At 38.3% G+C, this 22,400-nt stretch overlaps 1 protein-coding gene across 1 annotated transcript in view; it reads right to left on the minus strand.

Annotated features, from left to right (window-relative positions):
- LOC127420139 (peroxisomal membrane protein PEX14-like) overlaps positions 1-22,400 on the minus strand; it is a 112,738-nt gene that overhangs the window by 37,184 nt on the left and 53,154 nt on the right. Inside the window, exon 4 of the mRNA XM_051662184.1 lies at positions 10,523-10,648. Coding sequence (XP_051518144.1) covers positions 10,523-10,648 — 126 coding nt within the window. The remainder of the gene's footprint in view (positions 1-10,522; positions 10,649-22,400) is intronic.

Here is a 22,400-nt window from a genome sequence, read left to right on the forward strand (position 1 = left end):
CATTTTCAGAGAGACGTTGACCCAGCAGAAGAAAAAAAAAAAAAAAAAGAAATTTGAAGAAAATATAGAAGAAAAAAGTAGAAGAAAAAAATAATCTTTCAGTGCAAAAACACAGAAAATGAAAACAATCTTCTTTAGTAGAGCGAGCCCCAAAAGATGACTTGTGAACAGCTATAAAGTTAAGATTTTTTAAGGGATAGTTTAGCCAATAATAAAAATGCTATTTACTCTCCTTAATTCAAAATTTCTACATTTGTGTTCCACAGACAAATATAAAGTCATACGCAGGGCTCGACATTAAGCATTGTCATGTGCTTGTCCTTCGGACAAGTAAATTGGTCATTCAAGTTACTTCACCGGAGAGAAAAAATGACATTTAAGTTGCATGCTCAAGTAACATGTCAAAGATTCTGTTGTATATTTTTCTAAAATTATGAGCGATGCCCAACCTAATAGTGTACCTATGCAGTCAACTCAATTCTCTGCGACAGAAATGTAAACTGCACTGGGAAGGGGAGGGGGCTATTGTAATATGATAATTATTTTATCTTACGTATGGTAGTCATATAAAGAAAAGCCTCCATCGCCATCATTTACAGCAGGGATGCTCATAGTTCTATGGAATGAGATCTACTTTTTCATCATGTTATTGCAGCAAGATCTACCATGTACAATAAAGGCTATACATTATTACTATACCAAAATTTCAGTAGTCGGTAGTGAAATCTGACGATTCTCAATACCAGCTTTAATACCACAACAAATAATAACACTAACTAATATGTTAATTATGGAAGAATGGTTTCAAGTTCTTAAGTAATTATTCAAGATTAGTAAACAAACAGTAATAAAATAACAATAAAAAACAGCAATGAATAGAAATAGATAAAAAATAATAGAACAAAAAATACAAATTAAGAAAATTCAGTGCTTTTTTTAACAGCTTTAAAAGTTTTTAACAGCAGTAGGCCATCAAGTATTCAAGTAAACATTCAGCATGAAATGCAACATAAAACTATTACTGGTCTTTACTGTATGATTATTATACATTAATACTTTTTAAAGCTACTAAAGTTACCCAGTCAAGAGCAATGAGTGTTTTCTCATTTTCTTGTTATGGTTGTTTGATTATTATAATGACACCCTACTCTAGACAGCAGCAGGTCTATTAGCTTACATTTCTACTTATACTTACAAGTCTGACATTTTAATACAAATCCGCTTTTTTCTCCACTATTTACGTTCACTTTAGACATCACTCTCTGTGTTTACATGAATAGCTCACCAAGACGGGCATTTTGGCGGAATTTTGAAATGTATCTGACCATTTAGACGCGCATTAGTGCGAGCATTTTCGGAACACGCGCATGTTCAGCACACACACTTAAGCTGCCTGTCAATCAAACAGGGCGCAGCTGTTACTAGATCGCTTGTGGATTATAAAATTGCATGCTCTTGATTACTTTTAACAGCAGAATAAGAATATTAACTTTCTAATAAGTAACACAGGCCTAGGCTATCACAAATATAGCTGTTTATTTTTTTTTTTTGCTTGTCCGGTCGGGCAAGTAAAATTCTCTTTCACTTGCTCCTTCAAAAATCCACTTGTCCCGGACAAGCGTTAATGTCGAGCTCTGATACGGGTTTTAACAAGTTCATGGCATCGGTTGAGCAAATGTTGCGGTGTCAGGCTGATCAGATGCTCAAACAAACAGAGCAATGTTTTGACAGGGCCACAGTATGTTTTCAGGGAAATCAACCTACAAAAGTCGTAACTCCAGTTTTCTGCATATTAAGCTAGGAGAGGAGAAAGTGAACTGAAAAAAATTAAACATTTCAGCTACAAGTTGAATTTTTGCTAGCTTGCAAAAGCAGAAGAAGTCATTTCAATGCATGCTAAAGCAATCTGGCATGGCTCTGCCAACAGAAAGGAAGGATAAATTATCATGCAAATGTTTAACGCCACACCAAACAGAGAAGTAATTAAAGCAAGCCTGGCTCTGGCAGGTCAACATGTCAGATACAAAATGCTCCATTTTGTAACATAGCGAGGTCTGTGGAACAGGTGTGTTACTGTAATTTGTTTGAATCTGCTCTACTGAATACAAATAGGCAGGCTCTCTAATAGACTAGCATAGCAACACTTGTTTATTTTTAATCTGTTTTGTTAAAGGTGCACCCAGGTAAAAGAGTTTACAGCTGAAGAAATGAACAGTACCTTTGACAAAAATGTCTAAAATTATGTACTTATGAAATGAAGACTAGACATATCAGTGGCCTAGAAAAAGCTGTTTTATTCTACATGGAGGCTGCCATGTTGAGATCACATGACCAGCTGAAGACTACTCACTTAATTTCGGTAACCCCCCTATTATCGGACACGTTCAGTTGTGGAAAATCATGGGTGACGAAAACATCTTTGAATAGGGAAAGGGTTGAAAACCGTAAGAATAAGTGCCAGTAGAGTTGTAATCATTGGCATGCTTTCATTAAGGGCACAAGAGATGAGTATTACACTCACTGAGCACTATATTAGGAACACTATGGTCCTAATAAAGTGCCCGACGTGGTCTTCTGCTGTTGTAGCCCATCCGCCTCAAAGTTTGATATGTTGTGCATTCTGAGATGCTATTCTGTTCACTACAATTGAAAAGAGTGGTTATCTAAGTATTTCCTGCCTTTTTGTCAATTCAAACCAGTCTGGCCATTCTCTGCTGACCTCTCTCATCAACAAGGCGTTTCCATCTACAGAACTGCCGCTCACTGGATGTTTTTTGTTTTTGGCACAATTCTGAGTAAACTCTAGAGACTGCTGTGAAAATCTCAGGAAATTAGCAGTTACAGAAATACTCAAACCAGCCCGTCTGGCACCAACAATCATGCCATGGTCGAAATCACTGAGATTAGGGATGTACCAATATGAAATTTCTGGGCTGATACCGATAACCGATAATTTACAGCTCATTGTGGCCGATACCGATAACCAATATATATATATGATTTTTTTTTAACTACTTTTAATTTTGAATCCTTTATCCTGGAACTGCTAGCTAATTCATTAAAAGGTTTTTATTTAAAAAATGTGTCATTTAAAAGCTTGGAACTGGGACTTGCTGCTATTTAAGGTTTGGCAGATGTAACATGAACCAGAAATGTACCTATATTACAGATGTATGCTGATTTGAATGACAAATAAATGACAATACACTTGAATAAATTGTATGGTGCCCATTTACATGACTGTTTACCGTAATCCTGATGACTCGCTAACAGAGAGAATAATGAGTTTCAAACAGCTGCAATAATGCATTAAACCAAAATGAGGCTATAAACTGCATGTAACGAACATTAAACAACAAAACACACAATACTATCCATAATCTCTGTATACATGGTGTAATATTTCTTCTAACAGCCAGACTGCGAATGCAGTGGTGGTTTGTGTGTGTTATGTATGTGTGGCATTTGTGCTTATGCACATCTCATTCAAACACATATTTCAGCACTCATCTGTGACAGTTCCACCGTATAACTTATGAAATGTGAACACAACAATCATAATGGGAATAGGTAAGATCATACAGATTGAACAGTCATTTTCAAATTCAACAAGCACATTCGTTTCACTCACAAACTGTTTTAGCCATCTCGAGGCACTCTCTAAGAATTATTTCAAGATAAATGTACCATGTTAGGTTGTGTTTGGACTTGTTTTAATAACAAAGCTGTGCTGTAAGTAACAATGTACTATTTCTCATATTCTATTTATGTTTCATAAAGTAATGTGGAAAACTCATCGCCCCCAAGTAACATACATACATGTTTTTGTCGCATTTTCGTTTATTGCCTCATGAAACAAACAGAATGTGGGAAATTACATGTTTTTACTTACAGCAGATGACTAAAAGCAGCCCCAAAACAACATAACAAGGTGCAGAGATGTTGAAACAATCCTCACAGAGCAACATGAGCTTGGCTCTCACCTGCTATCACTCAAACAGACTGTCGATTGCTGCTACATGAGTCTTTGCCTGAAGGACAGAAGCTGCAGGAAGTCAGAGATTCTCAACTGTAAACAAAAACTGTAACAAATTATCTGCAAATATATCAGTGGTACTTCTATTATCAGTGCAATAATAATATTTCGATTTTCCTGGTTGCTGGCCAATAATATATCGGCCGCCAATATATTGTGCATCTCTAACTGAGACCACATTTTTTCCCCACTCTGATGGTTAATGTGGACATTAACTGAATCTTCTGACCTGTATCAGAGATTATTTAGCAGAGATGGGCCACCTCTACTGAAATGAATGGGAGAAATTGAAACATTCAACCAAGGAGCTCTGAGCACCCAACGGTCAACGGATGTAGAAAGGAAGTCCAACTTTACAGTTAAAAGAGCCAATCACCTTTTAGATACAGACATCACCTGTCAATCAACTCTAGAACGTGCATGCACATTAGCTATACAAGTCAGGAAAATTGCGTTTTTTAGCGTAATATGAGGTAAAGATTCACAATTTATGATTCCAGTATTGTCAGATTTTACTGCTGATTTTAAATATGATCTTTGATCGTAATCTTGACAAACTGTTTTTGAGATTTTGGTCTTTCTCCATTCAAGTAGATTGGAGCTGCACTGCATTACTGAAAATAGCCTCCCGAGAGCGTTCCAAAGATGGCCGACAGTGGACTGACTTGCTAGAAAGACTTTGCCTGTATCTACATGATTTTATGCATTGCACTGCTGCCTCACGATTGGCCAATCAGATAATCGCATGAATAAGTAGATGTACAGGTGTTCCTAATAAAGTGCTCAGTGAGCATATATATATATATATATATATATATATATATATATATATATATATATATATATATATATATACGCATTTTCAGAGAGTACTGTTCATTACTAAATAAGACTGAATACTGCAGTATTCGAAGTCTCTCTTTGAAGTGCTTGGACTGCCCCCTTTTTTTTTTTTTGCTGAAATAAGATATTTCTACTATGGCATCAGAAACCAAAAAAATTTGCTTTTTCATGATGCTGCATCCATGCCAATAGTATATGTATAAACTCTTAGATATAAGAGTATAAGATCTAAGTTATATCGGCCAGCAAAACAAAACAAATAAATACCAGTACTTGGTACCTCTAAAAAAAAAAGAGACAATGTCTAACTGAGAAAACTGAATAGTAATAATTTTAGATAAAAATTTCACACAAGCAAAATTCTACATGTCAACCACAAGGTCAAGTTTGTCTGAAGGTGAGTTCAGGTTACATTCTACGCCTGAAAGCAAATTAAAAACATCAGAAAACCAGCAGCTTCCTAAAACTTCCATTTTAAGAACTTCTGACACATTGCCAATTTTGTTTTAATTGTAAACACCACATTAACAAAAGGAAATTTCACAAGTGTCCTTGCTGAAGTGTATGGCGTGTAGGAATCCAATGATGGTGGTTTGGGTAAAATCAGAGTCCTTGAGCTAAACTGTCCCTGACCGATCCCCTACTTCAACCAAGGTCCAAACTGAGCTCCTCTTCCAACCTCTGCACCCCCTCCACCTCCACTTTCCACTCCTGCTTTTTATTTGGTCACTTAAGGTGTGAGCATGGCCTCCATTCCCCTTTTTTCCAATCTCCGTTCAAATTTATTGGGTTCAGAGAAGGCTCTACTGTCCTTCTGCTGCTTGAAAATAGAGATCAGTGTATCCATTACTCCGACAGAGATGGATGCGGGTCTCTATGCATCGTCACCATAACAAGGACATCAGAGAGAGGGACCCCCTCTTTCCAGCCTGACCTACGTGAAGATCTCCTCACTCTCCACTCATTTTGCCATTCTCTCATAGCCATTTTGATATAAACCCCCCCCACTCTAGTAGGGCTGGAGCCTAACTACACGGCCATCCCATCAACATCGCTTTCATTACAAAACATGAGATGGCTGGGAGTCAAGGACAGGGTGGCAATAAATGAGGGTGGAATACATCTGGAATCATTGTCATACAGGTTAAGCATTATGCGAACTTCATTCAGGATTGGTAAATCAGCGGCCGGCCTGGAGCTCATAACCCGCAGAGGTAATAAAGATACAGGCTGGAAAAAGGCCCTTCCCAGCCTAACCACGCAGGCCACACTCAGTAGATTGTCGTAACATAGCGGACATCATATCACCTGTCATGGTGGAATTAATTACATGCCTACGCAAATGGAATGTTGTCAGCCATTGTGGTTCATATAAAAATAAACATAAAACCACTAAGGGATCAACAATAAGCTGCTTTTCTTCTTATTGTTGGACCAGTAGTTCACATTTGTACATGTCCAGCCGATACTTTCACTGGCACCAAAAAAAAAAAAAAAAAAAAAAAAATCACACACACACATATATTTTAGCAACATGTATTATTATATGTCACAGAATATTTGTTTTATATTTTTATTACATTAAGTTTTTTTACAAAAAACAAAAGCAAACAAACAAGAAAATTAAGATACAAAAAATATTTATGTTGCTTGTATAATTTGAAACCCATTTGAACTGATGCTTTCACTCTCGCAATTTCGACAAACCTCACCCATGTTAGCCGGCTTGGTAATTTTACCTTGTTGACATATTTAAATCAGCAGAATTTGCAACAATGTATCACTGAAAAACAAATGTTTAAGTTTGCAAGGCATAAATAGGTCAAGTGACAGTTCTGTCAACTGGCCTGAAACTTTCTCACACGGTTTCTGGGCACTGCCACTGGTTTAAAGGAATATTCTGGGTTCAATACAAGTGCTCAATTGACAGCATTTGTGGCATAATGTTGATTACCACAATTTTGACACTTTTTATGGAAGTGAATGGGGCCAATCCGTAAACGTTAAAATACTCACTGTTTCAAAGTGTAGCCACTAGGGATGGGCATTTTGTCTACTCGAGCACTCGACAAGTACTCGAGGGGCAATGACATGTACATAACTGTATATAAAATAACATGTCTGACAAATGTCTTCGGCTGCTGTATTGTGCCTTGTTGTTCCAGTGTATCGTCTATTTATTATTATAGGCTGTTATAAAACAATCTGTTACAAAATGTACAAAAGATTGCATAATCAAAATAATCAAAATAGAATGCATCAAATTTTGTCATTATGTGAAGATTCGCTGCCCAACTCAATGAAAGAATGTGCACAATGCGCATCTATCTGTTCTTCCTTCAGGTTACCGTAGTCATCTTAGTAAGCGCGCACCTGTTTTTTTAGTGACTGTCTGAACCGTCTATTTTCAAATCATTGTTGGATTAACAGGAGACGTCATAACCATCGCGTTTTTAATATGCGTGTTAAGTTGAAGTTTTGAAGACGCTGCATTCTGTTCCATTTAGCTGCGCTCTGTCTAGCTGTTTGAAACACTCACCTGCTGTATATGTGTTCAGTGTCTGTCTCTCTCTCTCTGACTGTGTGTGTGTTTGTGCCCAAGTGTTCGCTCCTGTGAGGAAAGCCGCGATGCGCAATATTGTTGTTGCTGTAATGATTCATGAAGCGTTACATTCAACTCGGAGAGTCTGAATTTCCACCTTTCAACTGCGGAAAGTGCAACGGAATTAAACTTTATCTCGGACTTCTAACTTGGAAACTCGTGCGGAAATCTTCATTAATTTCATCGAGATGCAGGTGTGTGTTACATCACTTGGGGTAGGGAGGTTTGCAGTCAGTGACAAACATTCACTTTTATTGAATAATATTCATTAACGAGTTAAAGTTCTTACATTAAATGATAATAAAACGTGTTTAGCAACCGTTTTGTAGAGACAGGTGTTCAAAACACGGTTAATTACACTATCTTTGTTTTGACTGTAATGATAGCATTGCAGCACCGTATATAAGTTTGGTTGCTATGAGACGTCTCTGACAATCAATATACCCCTCAAAACCACAAGGTAATCTCAAAAATAAGCTCCCTCATTGGCACGTGTGTGTTTAGTTATCAGGTATTTGTCACTGAATTTCTAATTAAGTGAAAAGTCACATCATGCGTGATCACCATCGATCATCGTTTTCATGATCGATCATTGCTGCCACATCCGAGTACCCGAGTACTTGTGCCCATCCCTAATAGCCACAAGACATAAATAACGTGTGTTAACATGATTCTAGTGTGATAAAAACACTTTCTGTGTAAAGTTATAGCCAATTTTAAAAACTTTGTTGCCATGACGATTTAATATAAACAAACCCTAAAACGACTGTAAAAATTATGATTTAAACAACTTTACAGGTTAAATAATACACAAGTTTTAACAGAAGAATTCATGTAAGTGCTTTTATAAAATTATAAGTTTCACATTTCAGCCTTTAAACCCTCCAGAAATTGGCCCCATTCCCTTCCGTAGTACAGTGCATCCGAAAAGTATTCACAGCGCTTCACTTTTTCCACATTTTGTTATGTTACAGCCTTAATCTGTTATCCAAACAGATTCAAAATGGATTAAATTCATTATTTTCCTCAATTCTACAAACAATACCCCATAATGACAACATGAAAGAAGTTTGTTTGAAATCTATGCAAATTTATTAAAAAGTAAATCACATGTACATAAGTATTCACAGCCTTTGCTCAATACTTTGTTGAAGCACCTTTGGCACCAATTACAGCCTCAAGTCTTTTTGAGTATGATGCTACAAGCTTGGCACACCTATTTTTGGGCAGTTTCTCCCATTCTTCTTTGCAGGACCTCTCAAGCTCCATCAGGTTGGATAGGGAGTGTCGGTGCACAGCCATTTTCAGATCTCTCCAGAGAAGTTCAATCAGGTTCAAGTCTGGGCTTTGGCTGGGCCACTCAAGGACATTCACAGAGTTGTCCCGTAGCCACTCTTTTGTTATCTTGGCTGTGTGCTTAGGGTCATTGTCCTGTTGGAAGATGAACCTTCGCTCCAGACTGAGGTCCAGAGCGCTCTGGAGCAGGTTTTCATCAAGGATGTCTCTGTATATTGCTGCATTCATCTTTCCCTCGATCCTGACTAGTCTCCCAGTTCCTGCCGCTGAAAAACATCCCCACAGCATTATGCTGCCACCACCGTGCTTCACTGTAGGGATGGTATTGGCCAGGTGATAAGCGGTGCCTGGTTTCCTCCAGACATGACGCTTGCCATTCAGGCCAAAGAGTTCAATCTTTGTTTCATCAGACCAGAGAATTTTGTTTCTCATGGTCTGAGAGTCCTTCAGGTGCCTTTTGGCAAACTCCAGGCGGGCTGTCGTGCCTTTTACTGAGGAGTGGCTTCCGTCTGGCCACTCTACCATACAGGCCTGATTGGTGGAGTGCTGCAGAGATGGTTGTTCTACTGGAAGGTTCTCCTCTCTCCACAGAGAAACGCTGGAGCTCTGTCAGAGTGACCATCGGGTTCTTGGTCACCTCCCTGACTTAGGCCCTTCTCCCCCGATCGCTCAGTTTGGCCAGGGCGGCCAGGTCTAGGAAGAGTCCTGGTGGTTCCAAACTTCTTCCATTTATGTATGATGGAGGCCACCGTGCTCATTGGGACCTTCAATGCTGCAGACATTTTTCTGTACCCTTCCCCAGATCTGTGCCTTGATACAATCCTGTCTCGGAGGTCTACAGACAATTCCTTGGACTTCATGGCTTGGTTTGTGCTCTGACATGCACTGTTAACTGTGGGAACTTAAATAGACAGGTGTGTGCCTTTCGGAATCATGTCCAATCAACTGAATTTACCACAGGTGGACTCCAATCAAGTTGTAGAAACATCTCAAGGATGATCAGTGGAAACAGGATGCATCTGAGCTCAATTTTGAGTGTCACGGCAAAGGCTGTGAATACTTATGTACATGTGGGTTTTTTTTTTCGTTTTTTTTTTTTTTTTTAATAAATTTGCAAAGATTTCAAACAAACTTCTTTCACGTTGTCATTATGGGGTATTGTTTGTAGAATTTTGAGGAAAATAATGAATTTAATCCATTTTGGAATAAGGCTGTAACATAACAAAACGTGGAAAAACTATGAATACTTTCCGGATGCACTGTAAGTGCCTCACTGTGACCTCGATTTTTGCTTTTTTTTTTTTTTAAAGAAAAGGAAGGATGAGTTGAAATAATTTTTTGTGGTAATCGACATTATGCCACAAATACTGTCGATTGAGCTTCACTTGTATTGAACCCGGAATATTCCATTAAGATAATAGCTGTTTTGATACAGTCTTTCGGATGCTTATAAAAATATTAGCACAATATTCCACTTTCCCAAGCTGCGACTTCTGTGCAGTTGACCTGTTCTGAATTGATATATAGTCTTAGGTTTAAACAGGATTATGGGAGCACAGAGGAGACGTCTTCAATGGGGGACTCATTTAATATAGTCACGCACCATTTGTCAGAGAAAATCTACTAGACTAGATGAGTCATGTTTAAGGAGCACATTGGCAAGGAAAACATACAGTGAGGGGATGGGTGGAGGGGTTACAGGGTAGACCACCTATCCAAACAAAAGTTATTGCAGTAATACTCACTGTATGGGACAGGGGCCAGCGGAACGGGGTGGGTGATGTGTGAGGGTCCCGGAACGCTGAGAGCCAGCGGCTCCTCTGTACCACCAGAACGCTGGATGGCCAACTCTACCTCCTCATCAGTCAGACCTGCATGGAGATAATGTGGAATATCATCAAATACATGCAACTGGCAGAAAACTTCAGAAATGACTAGAAACGCATTAGGACGAAAGTTCTAGTGACCTTGGTGCAATATAGTGTGTATAGCATGCAAAATTGTGTTTATTAAACCTGAAGAGATATTCCATGAAGCACTGCGAATGACGTAATCAATTCAGCCTTACTACATTCTCAAACTACTTATTTTGCAATAAAACTTACAATTAATTTATTATATACTTAAAGGGATAGTTCACCCACAAATGAAAATTCTCTCATCATTTGCTCACACTCACGCCATCCCAGATGTGTATGACTTTCTTTCTTCTTCAGAACACAAATAAAGATTTCTAGAAGTATATCTCAGCTCTGTAGGTCCTCACAATACAAGTGAATGGTGGCGACAACTTTGAAGGTCCAAAAAGCAAATAAAGGCAGCATAAATGTAATCCATACGACTCCAGTGGTTAAATCCATACCTTCAGAAGCGATATGATAGGTGTGGGTGAGAAACGGATCAAAATGTAAGTCCTTTTTTACTATAAATCCCCACTTTCACTTTCACATTCTTCTTTTGTTTTTGGCAATTCACATTCTTTGTGTAAATTGCCACCTACTGAGCAAGGAGAATAGTTTATAGTTAAAAAGGACCACTGGAGTCTTATGGATTACTTTTATGCTGCCTTTATGTGCTTTATGGAGCATAAAATTGTTTGTACCCATTTACTTGCATTGTGAGAACCAACAGAGCTGAGATATTCTTCTAAAAATCTTCGTTTGTGTTTAGCAGAAGAAAGAAAGTTATACACCTCTGGGATGTCATGAGGGTGAGTACATGATGAGAGAATTTGCATTTTTGGGTGAACTGTTCCTTTAAATCAACAACAAAACACAAATAGTTTTATTTTGTGATGTTGTTTTTAATTTGTTTACTGTATTCGTAATGTTTTGTGGAAGAGTAATTAATTCCCCAAAATGAAATATGCTAAGCCCACTTGAACCACGCTAAGTCTTGTACTATTTTCTTTTTTTCTGATTTTCAAATAAATTTTTTCTTCAAATGAAATGTAATGCAATGTTGTGATTCATCTCGAAGCTCACTGGTTTGGCCTAGAATTCTGTATTAAAGAATTTTTGGAAATGCCAATGGAGAAAATGGATGGCAAAAATACTCCCAGAACCAAAGCTGCTGAAAAAGTGGGAGGGAACAGAAAAAGTGGTGATATAAAAGCAAACTGCTCCGACAGTTTGTCCTTGCCTGTCCTTAGCAACTTGCAAATAACTCTAATCATTAAAACTCTTGGAAAACTGGGTTAATAGAATTATAGGCAGCAGACGTCACCAAAAGGAGCAGCTCTGGAGGTCCAAAGCTCTGAGCGCCTGTCCATTACATTCAGATCTCCAGAACAGAGCCTGTCCATTTCCTGCTGCTATATTTCCCCAGGTAGAACTTAGCGAAGCCCCAGACAGATAAAATGCATTATTTTAATTTCTTCATTGTAATGTAAATGTATTACATAATTTTGCAAAATGCCAATATAATTTAATCTTCAGATCATTTTTAATGATTTTAGTGGTGATTAAACTGCATAGAGGTCCCTGATGGAAAATGAATATTAATATTAATATTAATTATAAAAAACCTAATATTAATATTTCCTTTTGTGGCAAAAAGGCAGCTTTATTTCCAACACTGCATGCAGTCATTGATCTGTATCTTGTCATGATTATTAAGCAAATCGATGTGGGCCTAAACAAAGTAACAGTGCAGACAGAAGCGGGAAAAGCCTGTTAGTCGAATGTACTTGTGCTCTGACATTTAATGAAGACATAAAATAAGGAAAAACATTACAGGCTTCCTCAACAATTGGCACATAAAACCCAAATGCTTTAACATCGCCATTTAGAGCCAATGGTTTAAAAAGGCTCGAGTTTCTATTAAACTGTACGTTTCACATATCAACTGAATAAATCTACTGTATCCTAGAACACACACACTCACTCTGACCTTTGTTTGTCCACAGTATACTGGAGTGTGTCATGTCTGTCATTGCGTATTTAGTCTCTCTCTCACTGTTTACTAGAGATATCCCCCTGGGCATTCCTCTACTCTATTCCACATGCTTTCATACAGCACGGCTGCCTGCCAGGGAGCCAAAAGGCTGAGCTTTGCTCCAAATTCAGCTGTTTAAAGAGCAGACAGCAAGCTGTTTCTGTGCTGTAATACACACATCATAAATGTGGCAAATGCCAGTGCCACATGTGCTTAAATAGAGCAGAGAGAGCTGGGAGCTTGGCAGAGAACAGAGCCTGAGCCTGTAAAGCCTTGTCTGCTGTCGGCTGGGTATGAAATCACAGTCAAACTTCATAGAGCAGCATTAACAACACAGAAAACAAAACAACAGCACATAGACACCGAAAGATGAGGTAGGGATGCATAATACATATTGGTTACTATATCAGTATTGGCCAATATTTGTGTTTTGTTTTAATTATCGTAACGATCTGATTAGGTTAGACATTGGAAACAATTAAGGCCTTATTTTTATTTATTTTTCACATTTAAACAGTATACTAATTTTATATGCCACAGTTAATACTCTTTACTACATTGTAATATTCTGATGCCTGATTTCACTTGAAGCATGTACAAATATAGAGCAGAGCTTTATTGTGAACCGATTTATTTTTTTTTTTTTAAACTGGCAAAACAAGATTTACAGTGTAATATCGGCAATTATAAAAAAATTATAAATAAATAAATACATTCTGGCTTTAGGCCAAAATTTCTATAGAGTTGCAACCTTAACCAGAGGTTAATGAAGCAATAAGCCACAAGAGGCCTTAACCCCCTTAACTGGGGTAAAGTCACTGAAACACAGAGCCTCGAGTGGCTTACTGCTTTTATTTAACAGCGGCAATATAAATATGATAAAAGACACCGATGTTCAGTCAAGACTTAAATTAATAATAAAAATTTGAAAAACAATTTTTCCACCAAGTAATATAGTTCATTAGCCTAACTGTAGGCTGTATACGGTTAACAAGATTTTAGCAACTTGGCACTTTAATACAGAATGTGTGGTCACCCATATGCATTTCTCATCCATTTTGCAACAGCTCCAAAAATATGCCACTTTCAATCTGAATTGATTCTGAACTATCCATTTTATAAAAGTAATTTGATTGCATTTCTAAAGGTTTTATGAGAAAAATGAGGTATCAGCTCTAAATTGTGCAAACAGCACAACTTTCCACTTGAGGTGGTAGGAGGGCACAGCGACAAACGCTGTGTAATATCCAGAATGTATGATATTGTACATTAAATCATATTTCCCTTTACTGTCAAAAATGATATTAAAAAAATGTATACACCCACCATTTCCATTAAAATGACCATATCCTGAATTTTATCTCTCTTGCAGAAATCTCTTGGTTGAGGTCAAAGTTAATAGGATTTTTTTTGTTCCTAAAGAGAGTGAAGGGCAGGTCCTGTGGCGGTTGAAATGGCCCTGAAAAACTTGAATAATTGAAGGCAAATATTGGTCATCCTGTCTTGCATGGCATTCAAAGAGCCAGGAAGCAGCCACCGCCATGTACTGAGCTGGTGCAGTCAGTCTGTACCTTCCAATAAGCAATAATGTGTCCCAGGACTCCCTATTCATCTGACCACACCAGACTGCATGGTGGCAGACTATTGAATGCAACTTGGAGGGCCCCTCTCATTTCCTCCCACTCAAACTAGTGGAAAAGACGCTCTCTGGAAGTTCACGTTTTCCTATGTTCACCTTAGAATGAACGTGCCATTATCTAAGGATGAAATGAACAAATATTTACATATTTGTAATATAATTTTAATGCTTAAATAGCACCCCCTCGTGCACCTACAAAGGAGGCTGCCATGCATCAAAATAAGATACAAACAAATTCATTAACATGTCTGTTTTCTTATGGATTTTTGGACTCACTCAGCTGTTTTGTTTCCTCTGATGCCTTTATTACAAAGAAAATGGGACGACAAATGAAAGACCTTTGAGATCCAATTGAAAAGAAAGGAAAACAAGAGTGAATTTTACATATAAAAGGAAAAAGGACACAAAAATAAAGGTTTTCAAAACTTGTGGAATGACCCCTAGGACCCCTATTTCAGATTAACCTGCTGGTAGATTAATGTTTTTAAGACATAAATTACATCTAATGACGACACCATAAAAAAGAACAATAATGGAAAGCTATTCTGTATTTCATTATACTGTAATATTTGGAGCACCTGATACACACGCAGCCTGTTTATGAGTCACCATATTAGCAGATGCTCAGCCAAAGCATTTGCTTTGACCTTGCCATTCTCATTGGGGCATGAAATTACGGTGGTGGCACGGCGATATTACAGCTATAAATACTGTAAACTGCATATCTGGGCTACGTTTTCTATTGTCTTTCAACATAAACCTGATTGGTATTTATTTAAAGGAAAACCCATTGCTCTCCATGTTATTTATGGCTCTATTTTCTAGGCTCTTATTTTCAGGATGTTTTTCTTTTGCCCTTTTTTAAAGAGTGATGATGTGAATCATCCAGCCATAAAGTGGATTTCTCCAATTTTGGCACTTGTGAACTTTATAGGTTAAGGGCAAGCTCACAGGGGCAATTATAAAATTGCTTACTGCAATATTTGGCTGTTAAAGGTGACTGCTATATTTTGTCACAGACCAACCGGGCCAGAATTATATTTTTGTTGGGTGAAAATTACTTTAAGTTTACTTTAAGCAATCCTTTCTTGAGTATGAAAGCATTTAGACAGAAATTATTTAATAGGGTCTTTGATTTAAAGTTAAGGTGTAAAAATACTGTTAAAATTGGTAAGTTTTACTGATTGCAATGAATCAGTTCAAACAGACCTTTTTAATGAACATGACTGTGATGAGGGCGTTGTCGGGCCATGATGGAGTACGGCCAGCGCTGAATCAGCTGATCAGCGGGAGAGCGAGATAAAGGGCGAGTGGAGACACGCAGAGAGAGAGAGGTGAGAGAGAAGAACTCGCTCGCTGGCTCCCGGACACGCTGTCGCCCGGTCCTCAACCGCTCTTCCGCCCTCTGTCGGACACCAGCTCGCTCCTCCCCTGGCGGACAGCAGTGAGTCCTCTGGCCCCTGGCAGACAAAACCGCATCTCCCCTTCTCGGCAGATGGCCGCGGTTCCTCCGGCTCTCGTCGCCTGGCAGCAACCCCTCCGTCCCCAGGCAGACGGCCGCGGCTTCTCCCCTGGCAGATGACAGCAGTGAGGACTCCGCGACAGCATATCCCTCCTCCCTCCCGGGTTTGGCACCACTGTAACAGTATAAGGACGGGCAAGGAGGAGGCAGGAACCGGCTGAACAGTAAACATAAACTTTAATGGTAAACTTAAAACCAACATAAACAAATGTGCAGCACGGCTGTGTGCATCTCTCGAACTGGTGTCCCTTTATATCGCTCTCCCACTGATCAGCTGATTCAGCGCTGGCCATACTCCATCACGGCCTGGCCACGCACTCCTCGTCACAATGACTCATGACTCCAATTCAACGATTCGTTTGTGTTTTCACTCAGAAATGCTAATTGAAGTCACTGGGCTCTATTTTCGTGAGTGTGCAAAGCACTATGACCGTGTGCAACGTCTTACCCAATTTTTGTGAGAGCGCTAATTCTAAGTGCAATTTTTGTGCCAGCGCAAAGCGCAAATGGGCATGTGTGGGAGTGTTCGCGCTACTGAGGGTGGAGGCGCGCAAACCGTGGGTTTACTATATGTAAATGAAGTGCCGCAAAGCGCAATTTGCTATTTTCCTTAGAATTTGGTCGTTGCGCTAAGACGTTTCAATACCATCTCTTAACTCAGCGCAAAGTCCAAATCCAGTTCCTGCATTTGCAGTTTGGAGATTCCACCAGCAGGTGGTAATAAAGTTCATGTCCAAATTCTGAAAGTACAGAACATCAAATAATGTCCTTGATGATCGTTGTTGAAGCCGTTTGTTGAAACAAAAAAAATATGAGATATGTGTTACATTTTCTAGAGGTCATGGTTTATTTTTATAATTATTATTGTAATTATGTTTGTAACTGCAAATGTGGCCAGTGGAAGAAGGGAGCGTAAAATGTTTGGATTTGGTATGATTTTTATTTGGTTATGATTATTTTGATTCTTTGATTTTTTTTTGTGTTTCAATAAATTAATTAAATTTTTCAAAATCATTGTTGACCGGTAGAAGTGAAGTGCATGCCGATACAATCACTGTTAATACTAGCCATGATTTGGGTGACAGCAGATGAAATTTATTAATAATACTTAAATTCTCTATAATTTAACGGCGCCTACATCCATATCCTGAACCACATTTTCATTGTGTATAAAAGGAGCGTGTCCCATTTAACAAGGACGCCCAAAATAATGTAAATCCAAATTTTGATTCTTCCAATTCATTGCATACAGTCAATTTATACTACCAACTTCTTATGAATGTACTGCCTTGTTTATATTGCTGGTGTTGACAGGGAATGGACTGTATAATAGGAAGGAGATGGTGCCAGAGATGAACCTCCATTGACCCGATTAGTGCCTTGCGCATGCGATTTCACCAAACCCACTTGCGCCTAGACTCAAATCATGCTTACACGAAAATACCAACACTTCATAGCTATGCCCACTGACTTTGCACTTATGAGTTAAGACATTGCGCTGTGCTTAGCGCTTGCATGCTTAAAATAGGGCCCATTGTGTGGCATTTTACATGTAAAGTACCAATGTGCTTATGCAAATGTATATTTAGTTACATACTGTACAGTATTGCTGTTCATTACTATGAATTGTTATATAAAAAATAAAATGTAATTCTACCTTGTATTCATTAAAAACAAAAACATGGAAAACCTGTCCTAATTATATTTAACTAGATCTTTAGGATAGAACAGAACAGAACAAGGTTAGTTTCTCTGTTTGAAAAAACAAACATCCTTTTAAGCCATTTTAGAGCAAATACATTAATATCAAGATACATACTGAATATTTTCAAAACATCAATATATAATTTTTTTGCTACATCACCTAACTCTACTTTAAATTAGAATGTCAGAATGAAAAAAAGAAAGAAAAAAAGCTACTAAGGGTCATAAACAGATGGCGGTCACTGGGTTATAAAGAGCCTGAGAGCATTTTGTGGTGAGATTTCACATGTCAAGTCCATGTCCCACACGATTGCATGCCCTAAATAATGACCGCTCTCATAGCGTATTCATGTATGTATTAAAAAAAGAGGACTCTGCTCTATTTTCCTGCTTTATCGCCTTCTACCCATGACAAAGTGGAAAGGGACAGGCCTAGGTGGCACCGTGGAGTAATTTATAACCACATCAATCCCTTTGTCTTCTATGCAGGCCTTGGTCATTGCCATTCATGTCCAAGATGTGAGTCGCATCACCTTACTTGCAAACACTCTCCTATTAATATCTGGGATGATGAACCATATCTTTACCTTCATAACGTGAGCAGTATTACACCTGCAGTGCACTATAGTGTCCCTCATGGCCCTTTGAGCATAATGAAATGACTGCAAGAAGAACACTTGTGGGGTCAGAGATCCGGACACTGAACACAGCAGCTTGGAGCTTGTATCCTACTAGAAGTTTATGTATGCAGTATTTTCAAAAAACTACTGGTTGAAGTTTCTAAAAGGACTGGTATAGAAAGGATAAACTTGTCATCAATTTAATGTTGTTTATAATTAAAATACCATTACAACAAAAATCTGTTGCGAATGTGTATGTTTAACTACACATTTTCATGTGACCAACCAGTCACTGATGACTGGTAGTAATGAATTGCAAACAGTGAGTCGAAGACAGATTCAAAACGCATGCTCATCTCACAGTGAGTTCGGACACAATACGTTGACTTTTCTTGAGCTAAACTCAATGCTTAGTGAAATTCGAAGCACTGTTCCCCGTGGCCAAAGCGGAAAGTGTTTTTAAACGCAAAGGCATTTGTGAGCTGCAGTTTCTGGGTGAAATGGCCACAGAGGGGCGCCAAAAGTGAGTTGTAAAACAAGTTGTTTTTAGCTGTAAATGATGTAGTACAGTAAAGAGGAATGCATATTTTATTAACTTTACCCCTAATCCCCAACCCTAAACCTAACCATCTGTGCAGTAAAAATGTCATCGTAGAGAGAAAATGGAATGTCCGAATCGCGGTTGTCACTCATTATGCAAACGTGATTACTTCCTGGTTTCAATGTGGGACGCAGCATGCTTTCGGTCGCAGCACAGGAGAAGGTAATCACATTTGAACCAATATAACATTTCTGATGGGAGATGCTGCTTGTCAGTAACTTGGCATGATGGGGTCAGTGCAAAAGTACTGGAACATTCGGAAGCAACATGGTGACTTTCTGTGTGATCATGTTGTCAAAATGATAACTCATGAGTTCGAGACTGATTTGTGAGGCTCTTTGGCCACTTTATTAAAAAGAACTGGCTCATATAAGTAATTCCTTTACGAATCAGACTACACTGGCTGCACTGTATCTTTATTGTTGCATGCATCCAGCAAGGACAGGTCAATAGAAATATATGTAGTCTATTCGTTCAAGAATTGGACAGCACAGGTTGCGCCCAGTCTTTATCTTCCCACACGTTCAGTTCAGACTGCAAACTCACAACTAAGTTAAAACAGTGAGTGTGTTTACATGCAGACCAATACCCTGATAACTACCTAATTATTATTTTTTTTTTAAATGACAATGCAAGAAAACTGTGTTTACATGAGATCGGAAAAAATCTATATAGTAATCAATAAATAATCAAACAGTCTTGCGCACAGCACTTGCACCCATTGGATAAGCCCATAAAAATGCCAGTAAAGGTGTTTACATGCAAAGCAAAATCAGGGTAATGGGCTAAAAACAATCTAGATATGCCGATCAGTTTTATCAGTTTATGCTTAAACCGTTTAGGACCGTACATTGATAAAGGACAACCACTGAAGGTCTTTACATGACCACACACATTATCAGCTTATTACACATAATCAATGTAAATCATACATGTAAAGGCTCTCATTATTTATTTATTTATTTGCTAGGACACTGTAAATTAAGCAGCAGTGCAGTCAAATAGCACTGCAGAAAAAACCTATGTGAAGGCTTTTTGGTGATTTAAGAAGTGCATAGTTTTATAAGCTGCGATATGAAAAAAACTAAAAAAAAAAAAAACTAAAACAAAAACACAGATATTTAAATTCTAAAATACAAAGTTGTTTTATATGCACCACAGCTTTAAGGGCAGTGATTACATGCTACTTCCTTAAACTACCTCTTAAGCTACATAATAACAACAACATACACACCCATATTTAAAAACCCCAATCAAAGGTTGATGCAGTGATGTGGGGTGTGCCTGGAAATTTGCAATTCACAATTTAGACTGTAAAACAACCTGCTTAGAAAACATTAGCACATATATTTGAATGCTTACCAGAACCAATCACATTCCCCTTGAAAAGAGAGTGAGACAGAGAGAAACTGAGAGAGAAAGAGGAGGAAATAACAGAGGTATCCTTCACTGCGGATTAGTGCGTAACGGCATGTAAATATTACGTGTAGGAGAGATTGTTGTGTAAAGATGCTGCAACATGTAATCAAAGTGCTTCCTATTTTCCCCTTCATCAGCTGCCCGCCACTATGGCTGCTTGCTGGAGGAATCTAATTTAACTCCCTACTCCACCAAGAGATGGTATTGTTTTATTTTATGTGGGCTTTGACATTTCTTTCCATTAATAAGGAGCAAATCTGGGAAACATTTACATAAATATGACATTAAATTGCATTAGAAATTACAATGGACATATATTTGGGTGTCTTTTTTTTTTGTTTTGGGAGAAATGAGTGATTTGAAGGAGGTTACAGGGGTTGATCAGGATTGGGATAGGGGAAGATATAGGTGGTAATGAGGATTTTTGCAATGTCCATGATGTTACATACATCATGGCAGACAGATCATCAAAGTCACGCTTTAATAGTACCTTAAAGCAGGTTTTCAACTGGTTTTGCTTCAGCACCTAGATTTTACATTGGACATCAAGTGGCGACCCAACACGTTTTTAAAATTGTTTATCATACAAAAGTAAACAAAAAAGTCCTTCAAATCGAACAATAAAATGTTTTAATATTACCATGAACAGCATAGGCCCAACAATACACTCACCGACCACTTTAAGTACACCTGTACACCTACTTATTCATGCAATTATCTTATCAGCCAATCATGTGGCAGCAGTGCAATGCATAAAATCAGGCAGATACAGGTCAGGAGCTTCAGTTAATGTTCACATCAACCATCAGAATGGGGAAAAAATGTGATCTCAGTTATTTCTACCGTGGCATGATTGTTGGTGCCAGATGGGCTGGTTTGAGTATTTCTGTAACTGCTAATCTCCTGGGAATTTCACGCACTCTCTACAGTTAACTCACTTACTGTGCAGTGGGCATGGGCTCACCAAAACTAGACAGTTAAAGACTGTAAAAACATCACCTGGTCTGATGAATCTTGATTTCTGCTGAGGTACACAGATGGTAGGCCCACTGCAGCCTCAGCTTTCTGTTCTTGGCTGACAGAAGTGGAACCTGAGATGGTCCTCTGTTGTTTTAGCCCATCTGCCTCAAAGTTCGATGAGTTGTGCATTCTGAGATGTTATTCTGCTCACTACAATTGTACAGAGTGGATATCTGAGTTACCGTAGCCATTCGAACCAGTCTGCCCATTCTCCGTTGACCTCTTTCAACAACAAGGTGTTTCCGTCTGCAGAACTGCCGCTCACTGGATGTTTCTTGTTTCTGGCACCATTCTAAGTAAACGCTGGAGATCATTTTGCGTGAAAATCCCAGGAGATTAGCAGTTACAGAAATACTCAGACCAGCCCGTCTGGCACCAACAATCATGCCATGGTCGAAATCACTGAGATCAAATATTTTCCCCTTTCTGATTGTTGATGTGAACATTAACTGAAGGTCCTGACCCGAATCTGCATGATTTTATGCATTGCACCGCTGCCACACAATTGGCTGGTTACATAATCACATGAATAAATAGGTGTACAGGTGTACCTTATAAAGTGGTCGGTGAGTATATGTTCAATTATTAACACGTTGTGGTTGGCACAAACCATGTTTAACAACTCTCCAAGTGAACCTGTCATCCTTTCTTTTACCCTGCATAGTTTTATTCAGGATTTTCCACGATAAGGGCATGTCACGCAACCTGTCCAAGCATCTGCCTAATTTGACTCTTAACAAACGTTTTTTTTTTTTTTGCTATCCTAACGCTGCATTTTATTATTTGTATTTAGAAATGGTTTTTCCCTGCTGTCCACGACCTTTCAGAACACAACCCACCAGTTGAGAACCACTGCTTTATAGCATTTCTCATTGGCTAAATGTTGGCTCTGTGGAAGAAATCTAAGACAAACCTGAGCAGAATTTATGTATTTATTTGTAAAATGGAGCTATCATTAAACAAAAGTATATAATCAAAATGAATTTTGCAATCCCCACTCCTTAAACAATTGTCAATATGTTATCAGTGTACAAAACTATACTGTGGAATACAGACAAAAATATGCCACACATAATTTAGAACATTAACAATTAATATTGTAGAATTTGTTCCAGGTTTTAATCTGTATTTAACGATTATTACAACAACCTTGGCTTAACTC

Source organism: Myxocyprinus asiaticus, chromosome 29 (assembly GCF_019703515.2).
Source record: "Myxocyprinus asiaticus isolate MX2 ecotype Aquarium Trade chromosome 29, UBuf_Myxa_2, whole genome shotgun sequence".
In the NCBI taxonomy this organism is placed as follows: domain Eukaryota; kingdom Metazoa; phylum Chordata; class Actinopteri; order Cypriniformes; family Catostomidae; genus Myxocyprinus; species Myxocyprinus asiaticus.